General features: G+C 45.5%; 1 protein-coding gene across 8 annotated transcripts in view; it reads right to left on the bottom strand.

Moving 5' to 3' along the window:
* LOC133416901 (dermatan-sulfate epimerase-like) overlaps positions 1–21220 on the bottom strand; it is a 46717-nt gene extending 25497 nt beyond the window's left edge. For 6 of the 8 annotated variants that reach the window (XM_061704220.1, XM_061704222.1, XM_061704223.1 and 3 more), the window contains exons 1-3: positions 20212–20370; positions 18786–19242; positions 805–1058 (exon numbers count right to left, since the gene is read on the bottom strand). In XM_061704220.1, the coding sequence (XP_061560204.1) occupies positions 805–1058; positions 18786–19198 (667 nt within the window). In that variant the 5' untranslated portion in view covers positions 19199–19242; positions 20212–20370. Of the gene's footprint in view, positions 1–804; positions 1059–18785; positions 19243–20211; positions 20371–21199 lie in introns of those variants that run through there. The other 2 variants (XM_061704221.1, XM_061704225.1) reach the window with 2 other exon arrangements.
* Between the last annotated feature and the right edge of the window lie 380 nt (positions 21221–21600).

Raw genomic sequence — 21600 nt, 5'->3', positions numbered from 1 at the left:
AAAGTGGTCAGAGAGGACTCATGGTTGTAAAATCGTTCATTTACTCAAACAGAGGAAGATTTTGGTGAAGGAAGTCAAATAAAGGAAATGTTTGCTTCCTCTCGAGGTCTCTTCATTTTAGTTTGAACACTTCCAAAACGTCTATTTGTTTAAAGAAGGTTTTATTCCTAGTCAGCCGGTCTAAGCTCATAAACGAACAGCCATGTACCTACTGTATTATGTCGCATGCTAAAATGGTAGTTGCTTAACTGAAGTTGCTCAAAAGCAGTTAATGACTTTTTAAAATTGCATTATGTTTTTGATCCAAGAAATGCTAAGTTTAAACTGGAATTTATTTATATTTGCATTTGAAAGTGCCCCCACTGAAAATGTTTCTCGACAAGATAATGCAGTTTGCTGCTATCCACAATGTGAATTTAAGAAATAAAAACTGTTGTTTATCTAAAAAAGCAAACCAATTGGTCATTTGTTATTAACAGAAATGTCTTGCTTCAGGTGCCTTTGGGATTAACCTGCAACTATTCGCTCCTCAAACGAAGTCATTGATTTGCAAAACTGCCCCTCAAAGAAAGTTATTTCGAGTTTTGGATATTGGCAAATTCAGCCCAATACTTACTGTATCACCACCAAACTAAACTCGCTACATCCGTGTAAACGCCAACCAAGCTGTGCCTCAGTGGAAAATATGAACTATATGCAACATGATGAGCAATAAGGTCAATTCTTCTACTACCCAACAATCTTAGTCATTGCGACCATGGAATCCTGCAGGCTAAGAAGACACTTTATAAAATTCGTACTGACCTTGAGTCATATAAACCAGGCTTCCTGTGAGCAAAGCCACACAATTAGTTGGCTGATGGTTGTGTAGGTATTGAAATCCCCAGCCACGACTATAGGATTTCTCATACATGAGATGAGATGTCTTGCCGATCACCTGGAGAAATCGCTCCTGTTGGTCCTTGTTCAAGTATTCAAAAAGAAAGTCATAAGCAGTGGCAAACCCAACCAAAGAGTGTGCCACAGGAACTTCATCCCAGGGGGCATCTTTCACCAACCTGCAGGACAAAACAGAGGATTTTAATCAGCAGAGCCGTGAGACAATTTGTTCAGTAGTATTTGTGACGATGGGCTCCTCCCAACAGGCATCGCCACAGCAAGTCACTCGCGTGATTTCTTTGGAACAGTTTTCACATAGGATGCTCTCCTGATGCAAGCCTCACATTAACTCCAGTTGCACACTGAAAAAAGGCCTTCATTTTTGCTTGCGCGTGATTAAGATGTGGTAAACTGAAAGCCTCTTGATAACGACTTTGAAGTCGATTTTAGTGCCATCTTAACGTCAAGAACGCGTGTGAATTATAGCTTGGACGAACTATATCAATTTAGTGAGAGTTCAAGGACAACTATTACGTTGACAAGTCTACGTTGACAAGTACTCTCAGCAGACTGCAATTAAACGGTGCACAAGACACGGAGATGCCGGCAAGAGGAAGCCGGCGAGAGGACGGCTGGCTAGCTCAGCTGATGGCTAACAAACTGCCAATACCATCACTCTTCCTTGCCTCCCTTTGTTAACTGGCTAATAAAATAGGCATACCTCGCCTGAGGATGGGTGACGTCAGAATTGTTCCGTGCTCTGCCTCACGGAAACATGCCTGACTCAGCCTTAGAGATCAACGGACTAGAGCTCCCCGGGACTCCCGATTGTGGAAAAGAAATTCCATGGTGGACTCTGTATTTATGGCAACAAAGGCTGGTGCACAAACAGTGGAATTATAGTGAGCCACTAGAAGGAACTAGAGCATTTGTCAAGCTCCGTAAGAGAGGATTCCGAATCGATTCACCTCGCAAATCTGTGCTCCCTTCTCAACAAAATGGACGAGCGTCATCTTCTCACAAAGACCAGTAAAGACTTCGAACGTTCCCCCGCCCCGTGCTTTACAGAGACATGGCTTTCTGAACGTGTCTCCAACGGTGCCGCAATGCTTCCGGGCTTCCAAATACGGCGGGCTGACCGCGTCACGGAGTTAAAAAACAAAAGGATATGCTTCTACATGAACCAAAAATGGTGTACCGACATCAGGGAGCCCAGACTTGGAGTCGCTGTTTTTTAACTATAAGTCCTTCTACTCGCTTCATACTCGCTGGTGTCGACATTCCTCCTCAAGCTAACATGAATGCCACCCTGCTAATGCTCGCTGAACAGGTAAACGAAGTTGAAAAAACCCCACTCAGATTCACCCCTCATTATTCTTGGGGACTTTAACACCCTTGACGACTTGCACGCCGCCAGAACTAAGACAAGGGCGTGCAAAATGCTCTCGGACCCTCCACATGCCGGTCACCGGCTCTTCCGGCTCCTTCCCTCAGGTAGGCGCTACCGATCAATGCAAACTAGAACGAGTAGACATTCCAACAGCTTCTTCCCTCTTGCCATCAACTTCTTAAACAGCTAACCTACAATTCCATTGCAACATGCTGCCAATTTTTTGTTTTGAGTTTGTTGTCACATTTCTGTCGGGCCAATTATGTATTACTCGTGCACTCACTGTAGTCGTCTCGCCACGCTGCACTATTTGCATATCTGTTGTTGACCAATACTGGCCACTCATGCCAGAGTAGCCTCTGCTCCACTTGCACACTGACTGAGGAGTCTCTGCATCATTTGCACAATTGACATTGTCCCAGATGATCGCGCTACTCGTCACTTTAAACCGCATCCACTCCTTGAAGTCTCGGCGCCCTTTGCACAATGGTCATTGCACCGGACTATTGCAATATTAGTCCTTCCAACTGCTCTAAGTCCTAGAGGACTCTGCCTCTTTTTGCTCAATTGTCAAAAATAAATAAATAAATACCATTGTACCGGCATTACCAGATAACGTGCAACCCTTTATTGCTCAGTGACTTTTTTTTTGTCAATGTCTTTAAGTGTTCTCTGTCAATTCACTGTCTGTTGTCGTACTCGAGCGGCACCAACTACCGGAGACAAATTCCTCGTGTGTTTTTTCTACATACTTGGCAAAATAAAGATGATTCTGATTCTGATGAGACTTGGGAGAGCACTGGAGAAGGAACAGAACACAAGAGGATCTCATCTTTTTTCACAAGCAAGAGTTGAATCAAAAAGAGTCGGCCGGTGTACCACGGAGGTCCCAGGGAAAACAACATTCTAGACCACTGCTACAATACGCTAAATGACACATACCGCGCTATCCCCCATGCTGCGCTGGGCTCGTCTGATCACTGCTTAATTCACTTAATACCGACATCCAGAAGAAAACTTAAATGTGCGAAGCCTAAGGTGAAAACAGTGAAGTGGACCAATGAAGCAAGGTTAGAACTTCAAAGCTGTTCAGACTGCACAGACAGGAGTGTCTTTGAAACTTCCCCCGAGCCCCCGCACATAAAATTAAGCAATCTGGAAGGACTCTAAAGAGTACAATAACAATTCTTCTTCACGCAGAAAAACGTATTTACACTACATGTTGATGTACAAATTGAAGATTAAACTAAAATTTGCCTCATTTCTTTGCTTTTTTTGTTCTGGCCTCCAACTTGAGCCAGGCCCATCTGATGCCTGAACAAGCTGTGCCACATGAATAGCATCCTCCTCTTTAAGCACTTTTAAGTTCAAGAATTGACTAAAATCATTGTCTGTTGTTTCACTAATATTTCACTATTGCCAACTTCAAAGGATAATCCCAAAGGCAAAGAACTTCAGGCAAATAGGAAGTACAATATATATATTTTTTTTATTGGCCATTTCTGAATTTGAAGTTAGTTCATTCTGTGTTATGACATAATCCTTAACAGCGCTCCGTCGCTTAATACATTTCATCAATAAACTAATCAGATAATTGTAGCCGCGTTTCCCAATTAATACAAAATGTACTAGCGGATCAGCTCTGGTCACCGATGTTACGTGTGCTTCGCGGTTCCACTTGGGACCGTAACCCGCTGCAACTCAACGCGAAAATACAAAAGACCAGCGCAGCAAGCAAGAGAGGATGTCCGCTCCAGGGGTGGGTAGAGTAGCCAAACATTCAGTCTAGTGTTGTTTCGTTCAAAAGAACAAATCTTTTCGGTGATCGGAATGAACTGAATCAGTTTATGAAACGATTGGTTCCTTGAGCACGGCCGCCACTGTTGGCGAGTAGGCTTGGGGCGCCAATCGAAGCGTTTTGTGCAGTCTCGATTTGTCAATTGAGACGCGCAGCTGTTGCGGCGGAGAAGATCCGGTCAATTTTCAAAATGAAACACATTTCATATGCGAAACGCAATCCAACGGAAATGACACAAATTGGTCATTCTTTCGATGCGGCCCGGTAACAAATGCGTCACGGACCGGGGGTTGGCGACCACTCGTCTAATCTGTCCGAGTTGGCCAAGAGCCCCCTACACTGCGTGAACTTACGGAATGCTCTCAACGACAACTAATGGACAGCAAAGCATCGCTGAACTACATTTGAGGAGGTCGAGGCTGGACGCTGAACGGGGGAGGGTGTAGAACCTCGGGGTCAAACTCAAGGCCCGGGGGCCAGATGCGGCCCGCCACATCATTTTCTGTGGACCGCGAAAGCAAATCATGTCGTCAACTTCAGTGATTTTTGCTCAAATCTGTACCCAAATTCCAAATCGTCATAGCAAGAAACAATCATGTTGAGATATTGCATTTTTCTCTTACCAAACCCTTCTTCTTCAGTAACTTCAACAATACTTGAACAAACTATTATCCTTGTCTTCTGATTTCAAAACTAGTTATCCCTCAATTTGTTGTGTAATGGTAATAATATGATTTGGTGATGAAACATTTCACTGTTCTAACGGACCTCTGAGGGAAATCATAACTACGATGCGGCCCGAGACAAGAATGAGTTTGACACCCCTGGTGTAGAAGATGCTTCCATTGTGAAAACGAGGGTCATTGGATGGGCATTGGATCGGAGACTGTCCGAGGAAGATAAATAAAAGGACGAGACATTTGCACTCATGGTGGCGATCGATGGCGGGGGACCCAGTTCGTCCGTCCTCTGGCTGATTCCCGGCGGGCCCAAAGACAGAGCAACGCTTGACTGGTGATACACAGACGCACGTATTGCATTCAACGTTGCTGTTTCTTTGGTTATTTTTTGCAATGAAGACACGCTTGGCACTGAGAGCACTGCTCCGCTTAGGCTCGTTGTTTAATTTACAGTCACCGCCAGACATTCGTTTACACACTTATGGCGTTAATGTATGCCACTGTGAAGTATAATTGAGAGATCCCTTTGAATTAGAAAGATGTCCTTCCGTCACAACAACCATGACTAATGCAGATTGGAAAATGGAACTACCTGAAATGTAGAATCATTGTCTGAGGATCTATTCCCCGTGTAGATGTTTGGTGTCCCAGTTTGGAACTGCCTGAACAAATCGACAGTAGGCCGGGGACGGTGCTACTCGGCCTGAGGGCTAAGGGACGGTGATCGAGGAATCGCCCGAAATATAGGACAGTTGTTTGTCATTTTCTAAGGTTTCGAGAAACTACTCACGAGCGGACATTTGGTCTTGGAAAATGCAATCAACTGCATTAATTGACGATAGAGAAATTGAAATAATTATTATATTGATTATTTTGGGGGGATCTGATGTGTCAAAATTCTGCTCAAACGCATGGTTAATTCCGTTGATATGAATAAATGAGCCCTGCGATTGGCTGGCGACCAGTTCAGTGTGTATCCCGTATCTCGCCCGAAGATAGCTGGCATAGGCTCCAGCACACCCGTGACCCCAGTGAGGAGAAGCGGTACAGATAATGGATGGATAAATAAACGATGAACACAAATGTGAAATTAAAATGTTAACTACTTACTGTGAGGGGTGCGCAATTCGCAACACTGAATTCAAAACCCCGATTTGCTTGCACTCACAGTGTTAACAGTTTTGTTTGAAACAATGTTTGTTTCAAATGCTGTCAAATGTATTTCTATAGCACCTTCTTATACGTAACACCAAGTGATTTACAGACACGAAAAGGACGAGACGAGCTTTAAAGGCATTTGAGACTGAAGACATAAGACGATCTGACTGACAAGACCTGTGTTCAACTTATGGGCTACAAACGACTTGCTGTGAGTGACTGCGCAGTCTGCTGATGACCGATGACTGATGTGTGGACGTGTGTGTGTGCGGGGCGTTTGAGTGTGACTCCTGACTTGGGCGCCCTCTGGCGCCATCGCATCTTTTTCAACTCTGACTGTAAACCTATTCTTCACCACCACGAGGTTGTCACTCTCCTCCCGTCTGTAAATGCGCAGCACGCACCGACGTGTCTGACCCCGTCTCTCGGGGAATGCGCGTGCGGATGCAGCGGCCAAGGGTGCGTCACCCCTACCTCCTCCCTCCTTCGATCTACCCTCTCCCCGCTCACCTCCTCCCTCGCATGCTGCCCCTCCTCTTCTCACTGTCTCCCACTCCCACTGAATGCACTCTGTGGCGACAGTGCTGGGCGCCATTTGTGGATGTGTTTGCATGGGCCCGAATGGTAGGCCTGGTCTCCCTCGTCCGATTTTCTGTTATGCGAAATGGACACACGGGTGAGGCCACGTGTCGAAAGGGTGGATGATTGCTGTCGTTCAGAATCAGTGGTTTGCAAAGTTTGCGCTTTTGCAACTGACTTCTCCACAAACTGTCTCACGTGCCCAACACAACCCCGGCACTCAACCTACAAGACCATTTCAACGTGTAATGAAGGATTTCGTAGAATTGACGACCTGTGAAGGCAACAAATAGTGTTTTCAAAATGGATTGAAGTATGTTATAAGCATTTGCATCCACGGTGGCAAGAGAACGATTGACTGAAATGATTCCCAGGTGGGGAATTCCTGAAAAACCTTCCTCTGATATTGGCACTGCATGAAGTGATGACCCAGCTTTCAGAAAAAGGCGAAGCTCTCAATTTACCGCTCGATCTACATTCCTACCCTCGCCTATGGTCACGAGCTGTGGGTCACACGCTGGAAAGATTCCCTGCTGGCCTCGGAGCTCCTCCTCCGGAAGAGCTGGAGGAAGTGGCCGGGGGGAGCGAAGCCTGGGCGTCCCCGCGACCCGGCCTCGGATAAGCGGACGAAGATGGATGTATGGTTGGATTATTATTTTACACAACATTTGAGGCTAACGCACTTATTGTTCAAGCTTTTATTACTGAAGAAAACACCTTAATGAGGGCCTCCTGTATGCCTATGTTGTTTAAAGTTCAATAGTGAATAAAGTACTGTCGATGCTATTCTTCCCTACGTACCTGACCCGTGAAATCCCTTTTTACATGTGTGAAGGTTTTTCAAAACAAAGTCATGCAATAATTCCTCTCCCTGCTAACTAATTCGAGTTACTCAAGAGTAATTCAGTAACTAGCTCAACAACTATAATATACTTTTTCAAAGGTCCCCATCCATCAGAATCTATTTTTTTCTCCTGTATTATGCATAACATTGGTCAAAATAAGTCTGACATGGCTTAAGTTGGACATTTATGTGGTTTGTCGATTGAATGCAAAAGTCAAAAGGCTTGCAAAACAGGTGGATTTGAAATTGCTGACATTGTGATGGCGTTTTGTCAATTAATATCCAAGTACCTGCCCACTTTGTGTTTGGTCGCCACCCACCTAACTCAGCTTAATGGCAGCGCGCTATTTCCGGGTTGATCAAAGCTCATTTACATGTCGCATAATAATGAGAAATCCGACCCTTTCAAAAGGCCAGGCGGAAAAGACAAACTTGAAAATTGAAAAACAGCGATGGAGGGGGACCTTTAAAGTCATTTGCACAACACTGCACGTACGTCACAAATGTCAATTATCTCGAGTCAAATAAACAAACCAATCTTAAACAGTAACTAAATACTAAACAGTAGCTCTTGCTTTGGTGCTTTCACCCTTGTCACAGTAAAATCCAATGGTGGCATAAAAAAAAAAAAAGCATTTTATTTTTGAAAGTTTGCTTTGTGGAGGTCAGCTTCAGAATGATTAAGATCTGCATGTTTACAGTCAAAGAGGAGTCCCTATCCTAGTCTCCCATCATACTGCAATGGACTATTCATAATAAATAATTCACATCTTTCAGTGGAGGAAACAGGGTTGTGGAAACAGCTGTGAAACATATTTCCTCTATCAAAGCCTCATCAATGAGCAACGCTTTGTTATTCGAGCTCATGCGACAATGTGTTAGTGGCGAAAAATATGGCAGCCAAACTGGACACTGTTATCGTACATATAAATCTCTCGAAGAAAAAGGGATTAAAAAGAATGAGAATCCAGTGGAAACTCCAAAGTAGAATGTTCCTAAAAAGAACATTTTGGGGGGGAAATATGGCTAAAACTATTTTTAAACCGTGTGAGACGTCAGCTCAATAAGTGTTTTGCTTTTTCTTTTGCTTTTTGTGCCACAACAGAAGGGTACCGGTGACAGCAAAGAGGTGTTAAGTGTGATGACCATCATGCTGAAAAGGAAACTAATTAAAAGCCGTACACTGCAATTCTAAAAGCAATTAGCAACATTTTGTTTTAATGTGAAGAGACTCGCCACCCAGGCAGATATAATCGTCCTATTTTTGTACCGTACACATTCTTCATGTGTCATCATTTTGTTTGTTTGGGAGGGGTGTGGGGCTGTAAGCATTTGGGTTGACATCAAAAGATGAAGATGAAACAAGAGCTTTTAGTTCTCTCACATTCATTTTAATCTAATACAGCTTGGATGCTTAGGAGGATGTCCCAATCACATTTTTTTGCACCGAGTCCCAGTCTTCGAATTTAAGGATCTGCCGATAGAGTCCGATCCGATACCTCCACAATGCATTAACAAAAGAGCATGCATCCAAATTTTCTCAAGTTAACATATGTACATATGTGTATGTATATAGTTACGCATACAGATAGTAGAGATATTGAACTACTCGAAATATGTATTGGCCCGACTCAGACAACTTCCATCCATCCATTTTCCATACCGCTTATCCTCACTCGGGACACAGGCTCCATCGCAGCTATCTTTGGGCGAGAGGCGGGGTACACCCTGAACCGGTCGCCAGCCAATCGCAGGGCACATATAAACAAACAACCATTCGCACTCACATTCACACCTACGGGCAATTTCAAGTCATCAATCAACCTAGCACGCATGTTTTTGCGATGGGGGAGGAAACCGGAGTGCCCGGAGAAAAGCCACGCAGGCACGGGGAGAACATGCTAACTCCACACGGGCGAGCCCGGATTTGAACCCGGGTCCTCAGAACTGTGAGGGAGATGTGCTAACCAGTCGCCCACTGTGCCGTCCTCAGACAACTTCATTCTAATAAATAATTTTAAGAAAACAGGAGTGGGTTTTTAACATACTATTAGCATATACATGAAATATAGCCAAATCAGATTTATGCTAATATAATGTTAACACGAATGAAATTTCAGTTCAGTGTGCAGGATGCTTCATAATATTTCCCTGGTGCATTTCTACATTTTGTTTCCAGGGATGCAAAGAGCACCAGTTTGGTGGAATGGCATATAACCTTGAACATAGTATGGGGGGAATGCTCTGACCACATGGTAAACAATACATTGACATCGTTATTTGGGTCATTCCAGAGTTGGAGAACATTTTACGTCCCACCCACCCATCAAATTTTGAAAAACCCACATAGAAAATACAAACACATGCAGTTTCTGAGTAAATTTACTTGTGCTGAGACCAAATCTAAAAAAAAAAAAAAAAACTAAGAGAAAAAAATGCTTGAAAATAGTTTTAAAAATACCCAATAAGTCTGCATTACCCCCTAAAATGCAATTTTTCTCTTGTCCCACCTCCCTAATGACCAAATTGCATCTCAAATAAATCAGTTATACTTAAATTTAAATGTCATTTTTTGGGTATTATTTGTTTCATTGTTCTCTCTTGTAACTGTTGGAACATTGGTTTTAATAAACATAATAAAATATTAATTATTAATGCAGCCCTCTGGGGGGCACAAGTCAGTGCAAACTGTAGGCCGGTCCCAAGCCCGGATAAATGCAGAGGGTTGCGTCAGGAAGGGCGCCCGCCTTAAAACTTTGCCAAACAAATATGAGGGTTCGTCCAAAGAATTCCATACCGGGTCGGTCGTGGCCCGGGTTAACAACGTCCGCCACCGGCGCCGTCGGAAATTCAGCTACTGTGGGTCGAAGTCGAAGAAGAAGAAGAGGTGGAAAGCGAGTTCTTCGGCAGAAAGAGAAGAGGAAAGCACGGAGGCTATAACTGAATGTGGGGAGTTTGAATGTTGGGACTATGAGAGGAAAATCTCGGGTGTCGGTTGACATGATGATGAGGAGAAAGGTTGATATATTGTGTGTCCAGGAGACCAGGTGGAAAGGCAGTAAGGTGAGAAGTTTAGGGGCAGGGTTTCAATTATTGTACCATGGTGTAGATGGGAAGAGAAATGGAGTCGGGGTTATTTTAAAAGAAGAGTTGGCTAAGAATGTCTTGGAGGTGAAAAGAGTATCAGATCGAGTGATGAGGCTGAAACTTGAAATTGAGGGTGTTGTGTGTAATGTGATTAATGGCTAGAGAGAGAGTCGTAATTGGTGCAGATCGTAATGGACATGTTGGTGAAGGTAATAGGGGTGATGAAGAAGTGACGGGTAAGTACGGCATCCAGGAAAGGAACTTGGGAGGGACAGATGGTGGTCGACTTTGCAACAAGGATGCAAATGGCCGTAGTGAACACTTTTTTCCAGAGGAGGCAGAAACATAGGGTGACCTACAAGAGCGGAGGTCGAAGCACGCAGGTGGATTACATCTTGTGCAGATGATGTCATCTGAAGGAGGTTACCGACTGTAAGGTAGTGGTAGGGGAGAGTGTGGCGAGACAGCGTAGGACGGTGGTGTGTAAGATGACTCTGGTGGTGGGGAGGAAGATGAGGAAGACAAAGGCAGAGCAGAGAACCGTGTGGTGGAAGCTGAGACGGGACGAGTGTTGTGCAGCTTTTCGGGAAGAGCTGAGACAGGTTCTCGGTGGACAAAAGGAGCTTCCAGAAGACTGGACCACTGCAGCCAAGGTGATCGGAGAGGCAGGCAAGAGAGTACTTGGTGTATCTTCTGGCAGGAAAGGAGAGAAGGAGACTTGCTGGTGGAACCTCACAGTACAGGAAATCATACAAGGAAAAAGGTTAGCTAAGATAAAGTGGGACACTGAGAGGACCGAGGAGAGGCGAAAGGAATACACTGAGATGCGACACAGGGCAAAGGTAGAGGTGGCAAAGGCCAAACAAGAGGCATAGGATGACATGTATGGCAGGTTGGACGCTAAAGAAGGAGAAAAGGATCTATACAGGCTGGCCAGACAGAGGGATAGAGATGGGAAGGATGTGCAGCAGGTTAGGGTGATTAAGGATAGAGATGGAAATATGTTGACTGGTGCCAGCAGTGTGCTAGCTAGATGGAAAGAATACTTCGAGGAGTTGATGAATGAGGAAAATGAGAGTAGAGCTAGGCAAGTGTGGTGGACCAGGAAGTGGCAATGATTAGTAAGGGGGAAGTTAGAAAGGCATTAAAGAGGATGAAAAATGGAAAGGCAGTCGGTCCTGATAACATTCCTGTGGAGGTATGGAAGCATCTAGGAGAGGTGGCTGTGGAGTTTTTGACCAGCTTGTTCAATAGAATTCTAGTGCGTGAGAAGATGCCTGAGGAATGGAGGAAAGGTGTTCTGGTGCCCATTTTTAAGAACAAGGGTGATGTGCAGAGCTGTGGGAAATATAGAGGAATAAAGTGGATGAGCCACACAATGAAGTTATGGGAAAGAGTAGTGGAGCCTACGATCAGGACAGAAGTGAGTATTTGCGAGCAACAGTATGGGTTCATGCATAGAAAGAGTACCACAGATGCATTATTTGCCTTGAGGATGTTGATGGAAAAGTACAGAGAAGCTCAGAAGGAGCTCCATTTTTTCTTTGTAGATCTAGAGAAAGCCTATGACAGAGTACCCAGAGAGGAACTGTGGGACTGCTTGCGGAAGTCTGGAGTGGCAGAGAAGTTCCTCTGAACGAGAAGAAAACTTGAGAAGAGCAGAACATCCATCCATAATTTTCTGTACAGCTTATTCTCACTTGAGTCGTGGGCGTGCTGGAGCCTATCCCGGCTATCTTCGAGCGAGAGGCAGTACACCCTGAACTGGTCGCCAGGCAATCGCAGAAGAGAAAACAGAGAAATACAGGAAACGGCTTCAACGATTGAAAATGGCTTCTCCATCTCCATGAGCCGAAGTCAACAAAATACTCAGGGAAGCTTTGCACACATCCCTAAGAAGAACCCTGTTGTTCCATACAGCAGTAGCTGAGGAAGTGCGTACAAAGTACAAAACAAAAAAAATCAAAGAGAGAGAGTCACAGACAACTCATTGCAGCAGTAATCACCAGCAAAATCCTGAAGAAGTACAGGCCGGAGGTACTTGGATTTTCAAGGAGAAGATGGAAGAACCTGGAAAATGAAAATGTCTGCTTCGACAAGAGGAAGTAATTGACTGGAATTGAAGGGACCACCTGCAATATGGAAACACATAGAGCAAGGAAATCAGAGAAAAATTCCCAGGTGTGACAAATATGCATTTTTATTTTTATTTTTTTTAGCGATGGGCCCAGCACACAATACAAACAGCGTAGAAACATTTACCTTTTTTGCGCTGAAATTTTTAAGAAGGGATTTACAAGCGGAACCTGGAATTACTTTGAAGCCAGTCATGGCAAAGGAGCCCCAGATGGCATCGGTGGCATCGGTCAGCTGGCAGAGGAGGGCTGACAGGCTTGTCAGCCAGAGAGTCGATATTCCCACAGCAATGTCCCTTTACCAAGTTCTGAACGATGGTCAATCAAAGGGGAAATTGTTTTCCACGCAGGAGCAAGATGTAGATGATGCAGTGAAGGAAATGCCAGCTGACCTTCCAGCGGTACAATCCAAAATGAGGCTTCACCAGGTATTCACTTCACGGAGATTCTTATTGAGTTGCTAACTTGTTTATGACTGACCTCGCCTTGCCGGGTGATTACTCGTTCACCTGGAAAAATGCTCTACCGCGACATCGGCTGCATGTGTTCTGCAAATGGGAATCTGGAATGTAATTGCCAGAAAACCAAAAGCTTCAGCTTTAATTCCGGAGATGACCACGCAGAAGACTTAACACACAGCACACCAGAAGGAGAGCAAGTGGCATACTCCAGAGGTCGTGCCTAAAGGGTGTGCCTTGCCGTATGAGGGACACATCTACCCAGGGATCATCCAAGAGGTGAAGGAGACCCACTGCCAGGTGAAATATAGGCACAAACTGCTTTTTCTGGCGGTTGAAGGAGGATGTCCATTGGTATTCCTTTGAAGATAGGCTCGCCACAAAATGTTACCTTACCTCACGCGACCTGGCCATTTCAGAAGACCAGTGGAACACTCTGGTCAGCCACGAAAAGCGGAATACTAGAAGACCGCCGTTCGAAAGCAGGTGGCCCGTTTTCAGTGTGAGAGTGAAATGTTTTTAGCTGTGTTAGAGTGAATACGTTGATTGGCTCGGGCAGCAATGTTCCGAACCAAAGGGCAAGTTTCAGCAAAGTTTCTTTCAGTATTATTATTTCTTCTATTTTTTGAGGTTATTTGGGGAAAAGTGCGACAGAAGGTGTTATTCAAATTTATTTCTCACTGGATGATCTATAATCAAAAATAATGTAGCTCGTCATCCGTATTACTTGATGCAACCCCGCTACCCTAATGTCAACCCTGTTACCAGATCATTTTATTCGAAAAGAATCCTAAATTACTTTCTCAGCTCAAAAGAGTTTGACCCATTTTCCTTTCAAGAGTTAGAGCAAATATTGGACAGTAAATACTGAAATTGGTCAAGTGAAAAAGGCCATTATTGAAAAGCTGGGCAGACATCGTTCGAAAGTTGTTCAAATTAATTGAAATCAAGTCATATGTGAATTCAAATGGTTACTCAGAGAGAATGTTACTTTATTTACTTGATGGAAAAGCAATTCTATTTCAGATATCAGTGTACTTTTTTCAGGTTGCTCAGGGTTGCGCCAAGTATTGGAAACACCCAAATAAACCACGCGATACAAATTGGACCGTTGATCTGTAAGATGAGCTCATGAAGCCTTTGATAGTTTATTACCTATTATCGATGAATATGTTGCAGAAAATCAGCAAAGCGAAGGTTTACTTTTGAAGCCCAAATGTCCTCCAATTCTGGAATGACCATTTATTCGTTTCGCGCAGGTCTCAAGGCTACGATGACCTCCACGCAGCCACAGAGGTTGCGGGATACGTCACGCGCGTGACTCCGCTCATCGAACAAACGACACCGTTGACCGACGACCACAAGCTTGCTTGTCACAAAATAATTCGCTCTCGTTGAACCTCCATTTAAAGTTAAGCCGTCGGAATATGTCACAATTGCAAACCTGTCTGACGTTCTCACTGCTCGTTGACGACGAGTAGACTTGTCGACAGAGATTTGATATCGTGTCTTTCAACTTGCGCTGAGGGTGGGTGGTCGGTGTGGTGCAACGGGACTGTGTCTGTGCGTCACACGCACGCGCGCACGGAGCATGAAACGTTACAAAGTATCATATGAAATGAAGCTATTAATGTTCCATTCGGCAAGTTCTCTCCAGAATTATTTTGTCACTTTGTGACACTTAAAATGACAGAAAATGAATAGAAACAATCTTTTTCACCCGATCTCGATCTGCTGAAATCACGTGATCGATCCTGATTTTCTCTCTCTTTTTCTCTCTTTTTTTTGGTCCTGTTCGGCAGAAAGGAGGATCTGTATCCATTTTATGCCGGAACACTTTTACTGTGTCATGGTGGAGTTTTTAAGCTGCCGCTGTGGTTTCTTTGTATCATAATGGATAATGATTGAGAATCAGAATCGATCAGTCGAAAAGAACAAGGTTTCGAGAGGGGAGTGAGAACAGATGACGACAAAAGACAAAGCACTGACTGTCAACAAGATGAGGAAAGTACATCATGACATACAGTATCTCGAACAATGGCACATGAGATGCGAGTGTTGTATGGGGCAGTGGTGCCACACCCTGCGAAGGACGGACAGGACAAGATCCCCGATCGACCCCGATTTGCGATCACGTGATCAGGTCGGGACATCCCTCGTGCGTGGACCATTTTTATTGTATTATTTGTAACAAAACAACAGTTTTGGGAGGGAACAGATAGACCTAAGATAGATCGAAGTCAATAAGACTTAAAGGAGACAGACGTATTACGCTTTTTTTTTTTTTGGTGACAATTAAAACAATTCACATCTGTCCTATCTGTTCCATGCTTTAATCCAAATATCCGGAGGATCTAGAATCGGAGCAGATTTGACACTTTTTTTTTTCTAACGCCTTTTCTTTGGCCTTGATAGAACGGAATCGAGTATGAATGTAATTTGTGTAACGGATCCAACCACACATGGCCACTTGATGGATGGACATGCACCCCAGAGTCCCAACTATTGGTATCCAAGCCGTTTCAAAGTCAATTTTCCACAATGTCCCCTTCAACATTTCATTCCAAATCCTTTGTTTGCAATAGCTGACCCTTTGACATAACTGAACATTTGGATTCTTCTTTTGTGATGCCTTTTCCATAGCTTTTTCAGTTTTTGTTTGGTTTGGTGGGTTACTCCCTTTAGTCTCTTTTTTAGCAAGTTCTTTTGGGTTTAAGTCTCATCGAACTTTCTACTTTTTTCCCCGAATGAACTTCTGAAATGTGTGGTTTTGGCAGTAGCCCTTGATGGTGTAGTTGTACATTTGCCTGACTTTTGGTGCAGGCATCCCCCTCAATGACAGAGTGAATGGTTGTCCGTCTATGTGTGCCCTGTGACTGTGATGACAACTGTAACCCCATAAACCTTTTGCAACCTTTTGAAAATGTTTTGTTGCGGTTTCCCTTCCAAATGCGAGAAATGCAATCACAGCTCTCTGGTTTGATGGGCATCCAACAATGATGTCATTTCCAAAATGAAAAAACTTTATATAAATGAAGCTTCAAACAAGTATTTCACCTAAAGAGAATTTCTGAAAAAAAACAATGATTAGTAAGTTAAGTTAAATTGGTCTCATTGTTTTTGACTGTGCCTCGTATATAATTCTTGTAGTTTTAGCGTCACTCCATGAATTCAACAGTCACGAATGTTAATTAAAACATGCTATAGCGGTTTGAATGTCCGCCTCACAGTCGAGGTACTGCGTTCGTACTTCCGTTGCGGAGTTTGCATTTTCTCCCTGTGCCACGCCTGGGTTTTCTCTAAGTCCACCGGCTTTGCCACAGTCCAAAAGATGCATGTGAGGTTAATTGAAGTAAACTGCCGATAGGTGGTCACTGACGGTGTCGCGGTACACTCGCCTGACTTTGGGGCAGGCGGCGTGGGTTCAGTTCCCACTCAGTGACGGTACGAATGTGAGTGCGAATGGTTGTCCGTGTCTATAGGTGCCGTGCGACTGACTGGCGACCAGTTCAGGGTGTACTCTGCCTTTCGCCCGAAGTCAGCTGGGATAGGCTCCAGCGCCCCGCGACCCTAACCAGGATAAGCGGTGTTGAAAATGGATGGATGTCTATAGGTGCGAATGTGAATGTACCCGTCTTTCGCCCAAAGTCTGCTGGGATAGTCTCGAGTTCACCCGGAACCCTAATGAGGACATATATCAAAATGGATGGATGCCTGTACAGTGACTTTTTCGATGGCGAATGTCTTACCCTGTAACTTTTTATTTGAATGTACATTGCAAAAACTCAAAATCTTACCAGAATATTTGTCTTATTTCTCCAACCCCAATTCCAATGAAGTTGGGACGTTGTGTTAAACATCAATAAAAACAGACTACAATGATTTACAAATCATGTTCAACCTAGATTTAATTGAAGACACTACAAAGACAGGATATTTAATGTTCAAACAGATCAACTTCATTAATTTTAGCAAATAATCATGAACTTAGAATTTGATGGCTGCAACAGGTTCCAAAAAAGCTGGGACAGGCTCACGTTTCCCGCTGTGTTTACATCCCCTTTTCTTTGAACAACATTCGATAAACGTTTGGGAACCGAGGACACCGATTGTTGAAGCTTTGGAGGCGGAATTCTTTCCCATTCTTGCTCGATGTACAGCTTCGGCCGTTCAACAGTCCGGGGTCTCCGTTGTCGCATTTTACGCTTCATAATGCGCCACACATTTACAATGGGAGACGGGTCTGGACTGCAGGCGGGCCAGTCTAGTACCCGCACTCTTTTACTACGAAGCCACCCTGTTGTAACACGTGCAGAATGTGGTTTGGCATTTTTTTGCTGAAATAAGCAGGGGCGTCCGTGAAAAAGACGTCGCTTGGATGGCAGCCTATGTTTCTCCAAGACTTGTATGTACCTTTCAGCTTTAATGGTGCCTTCACAGATGTGTAAGTGACCCATGCCATTGGCACGAACACAGCCCCATGCCATCACCTTCACAGATGCTGGCCTTTGAACTCTCCGTCCATAACAGTCCGGAGGGTTCTTTTCCTCTTTGGCCCGGAGGCCACGACGTCCACAATTTCCAAAAACGATTTGAAATGTGGACTCGTCGGAGCACAGAACACTTTTGCACTTTGCGTCGGTCTATCTTAGACGAGCTCGGGCCCAGAGAAGCCGGCGGCGTTTCTGGGTGTTGTTGATCAATGGCTTTTGCTTTTGCTTTGCATAGTCGAGTTTCAAGTTGCACTTCCGGATGTAGCGCCCAACTGTATTTACTGACATTGGTTTTCTGAAGTGTTCCTGAGCCCATGCGGTGACATTGTCGGTTTTCGATGCAGCGCCGCCCGAGGGATCGAAGGTCACGGGCATTCAATGTCGGTTTTTGGCCTCGCCGCTTCCACGCAGCGATTTCTCCAGATTCTCGGAACCTTTTGATGAAATTATGGACCGTAGAGGATGAAATCCCTCAATTCCTCGCAAATGTACGTTGAGGAACCTTGTCCTTCAACTGTTGGATTATTTTCTCACGCACTTGTTCACAAAGAGGCGAACCTCGCCCCATCTTTGCTCGTCAATGACCGAGCAATTGAGGGAAGGTCCTTTTCTACCCAATAACGGCACCCCCCCCTGTTCCCAATGAGCCCGTTCACCTGCGGGATGTTCCGAACACGTGTTTGATGAGCTTTCCTCCACTTTCTCCGTCTTCTTTGCCACCTGTCCCAGCTTTATTGGAACGCGTTGCAGCCATCAAATTCTAAGTTAACGATTATTTGCTAAAAACAATCAAGTTCATCAGTTTGAACATGAAATAGCTTGTCTTTGTCGTGTCTTCAATGAAATACAGGTCGAACGTGATTTGCAAATCATTGTATTGTGTTTTTATTTATTTTTAACACAACATCCCAACTTCATTGGAATTGGGGTTGTCGTAAAAACTAATCTGAATACATGTAAATAGTAACTTATTTTTACACAATTTGTACTTGTTTCAAGTTATTTTTTAACTTCAAATAGGTACGGGGAAAAAAACAAGTAGAACCTGTTTTTGCACCGCAGTAAGAAAAAAGAAAGAAAAAAAAAAAAAAAGTACTCCACTCAAGCGTAATCAGATTAGTTTTGACTGTAAGTAAGAAATATTCTGGGTAAGATTTGCGGTTTTTGTTGTGTACGTAACACGTTATTGGAATAGTATTCCGACACAAACGTTTTTTCGAGAGACCTCGCCGGTGTGAGGTATTCTACTCAGAAATGAGATGATGAAAGATGATGAAAATGTACCAACTAGGCTGAGCTGCCATCCTCTCCATGTAGTCCTTGGCCAATTCAAGTGCTCCGGCTCTGTGCGGGTACAGCAGGCAGAACATGGACAGCACACCCAGATTGTTTCCGTAAACCTCGTTCCATCGGGCACCGAACTCCGCGGGGCTCCAGGGAGGCAGGTACTCTTCTGGGCGTCCGAGCATGGTTTCGCCGGCCTCGCGGATCCGTCTCGCCGTCTCCCCGTGAGTGCTTCCGGCCGCTCGCTGAAGCTCTACTACGTCTGCCCGATCGAAATACAGCATCGGGTGGCCCTTGTAGTCGCCTCCCACGAAGGGGATTCCTCCTCTCGGGTCTGCTGCGGTCGGAGCCAGCGGGAGCAGCAGCCAACCTAAGAGGAAGACTGTAGGGGCCCCGCGTGTGTGGGTTCTCATTGTCTCATCGGAGAGGGGGCTGCGACATTGCCAAAAGAGTTCAGCTGAGGGAGGAAAAGGATTGGAAGGAGTCAGCTAATACTCGGCCCAAAAGCCCCACATTCTGAGAATAATCAGACGCAGCTGTCGAGCCTCTGCAAAAGAAAGAGCCCAAAACGGAAAGCGCTTGCCGGCCGAACTTGAATATGGCAACTGCGGAGGTTGAATTCCCATTTGCGGATCGCTTTATCCTATTCGCCTGAAGATAAACCTTTGTCAATCAGACCAAGAGGACGAGACTGAGCGGTCCGTTCCCGAAGTGGCGTCACTCCGCTCGGCTGAAAGTCTTCAAACCAAACCGCTGCGCTTTACACAATCGTTAGTGGCGGCCTTCTGTTTTCAAGGGAGTAAATTCCACCAGCTTAGCGGAGTTCTCGGCAAGAGCCACCTGGAAAACGACAATACAGAAAAGCTATTTGCGAACGCCGAGTTGCATTCCGTCGCGACGCTCGCCGGTCCAGATGCGATCGGCCGGCAACCGGTTCGGGGCGTACGCCGCCGACACAAATCAAAACGGAGCTTTTGGAGCTGACACCGTTTTTCATGTGGGGCCTAAGAAGCAACATCCAGATATTCTTTTTTCGGCAGGAGATTTGTCTTGGAAGGCGACCGCGGTTGAGAGTCCTCAACCCACCGAGCGCGCGTGTTTTGGGGATCGGAACCCGGGTCCTCGGAAGTGCGAGGCAGACGCGCTAACCGGTCGGCCACCGTGTTTGGTCGGAAAGCGGTGGGTGGGCAGCTACGGAACGCGGGCCCTGCGAAACTGAAACGCAGCGACGACTGTCAAAATAGTTGGCGGTGGAAAAGCGCACGCGACTCGTCCTAATGCCAACCGCTGGAGTCCGTGGAAAATCCGGAAGGGAAATTCTTTTCTATCGCGCCAATCATAGCAAATGGTCCTACAAAAGCAGCCTTGTTCTTCTCGACTCCAGATGAAAAGGGCGAAGGGAGGCGCTGACGTTCGTTCGCCTTACCTGGCAAAGGAAGAGCGCGCGCGGTTGGCTCTCGTCATTTCCAATGTCGGCAGCGTTGTCAGGTGAAGAGCAAAAAAACCAGAAGCTTGGATGAACCAAGCGAGAGCAGCGGAAAGGAATGTTGGGGCGAGGAGGGAGCAGCGTGCTAGTCAGTGTGGATGGGTGAGGAAAAGGGGGCGGGGGGCCGGGGGGGCCGGGGGGGAGGGGGGGTTTAAAGGAGACCTTCACTTCTGCAGCCGCTCGGACTGATTCCCTGACACTTTTGTTTTTACCTGAGTGTTCCACGGTGGGCGTCTGCCTCCCAGTTCCGAGGTCGCGGGTTCGATCCCCGGCCCCCGCCTGTGTGGAGTTTGCGCGTTCTCCCCGTGCCTGCGTGGCTTTTCTCCGGGCGCTCCGCTTTCCTCCCACGTCCCCAAAAACATGCGGGCTAGGTTCATTGACGACTCTCAATTGCCCGTAGGCGCGACTGTGAGTGCGAATGGTTGTTTGTCTGTATGTGCCCTGCGATGGGCTGGCGACCGGTTCGGGGCGGACCCCGCCTCCAGCCCGATGACGGCCGGGACGGGCTCCGGCACGCCCGCGACCCGCGTGAGGAGAAGCGGCTCAGAAAATGGAGGGATATTCCAATGCATGATATGAATTTAATTAAGAACTTGGGGATCAAGAGATTGAGTGAGGTCTGTTCAAACCCGCTGCGGAATTAAGAGCTCAGACTCGTGTCAGTCTGCTTCCCTGTTGTTGAACAAGGCCCCTGCAACCACACAATTGCAGACATTCATTCATTCATTCATTCCCCATACTGCTTATCCTCACGAGGGTCACGGGTGTGCTGGAGCCCAACCCAGCTGACTCTGGGCGAGAGGCGGCGTACACCCTGAACTGGTATATACGTATTTAAATATATATATATCCGTTTTCTCGACTGCTTATCTTCACGAGAATCAGAATCAGAATCCTCTTTATTTGCCAAGTATGTCCAAAAACACACCAGGACTTTGTCTCCGGGAGTCGGAGCCGCTCGAGTACGACGACAGACGGTCGCTTGACAGAGAACCCTTTGGAGACACAAAGAGAAAAAAAAAAAAACAGTCACTGAGCAAGAAAGGGGCTAATAGTTACCTGGTAATGCCGGTACATTTTTTTTGTTTTTGACAATTGTGCAAAGAGATCCGGAGTCCTCGAGCACTTAGAGCAGTTCGAACGACTCATATTGCAATAGTCCGCTGCAATGAGCGTCGTGCAAAGGGCGCCGAGACTTCAAGGAGCGGATGCGGTTTAAAGTGACGAGAAGTGCGATCATCTTGGACAATGTCGGTTGTGCCAATGTTGCAGATACTCCTCAATCGGTGAGCAAATGGAGCAGATGCTCCTCTGGCACGAGTGGCCAGT

The sequence above is a fragment of the Phycodurus eques genome, chromosome 18 (assembly GCF_024500275.1).
Source record: "Phycodurus eques isolate BA_2022a chromosome 18, UOR_Pequ_1.1, whole genome shotgun sequence".
Classification (NCBI taxonomy): domain Eukaryota; kingdom Metazoa; phylum Chordata; class Actinopteri; order Syngnathiformes; family Syngnathidae; genus Phycodurus; species Phycodurus eques.
This window is presented reverse-complemented; position numbering and strand designations above follow the sequence as displayed.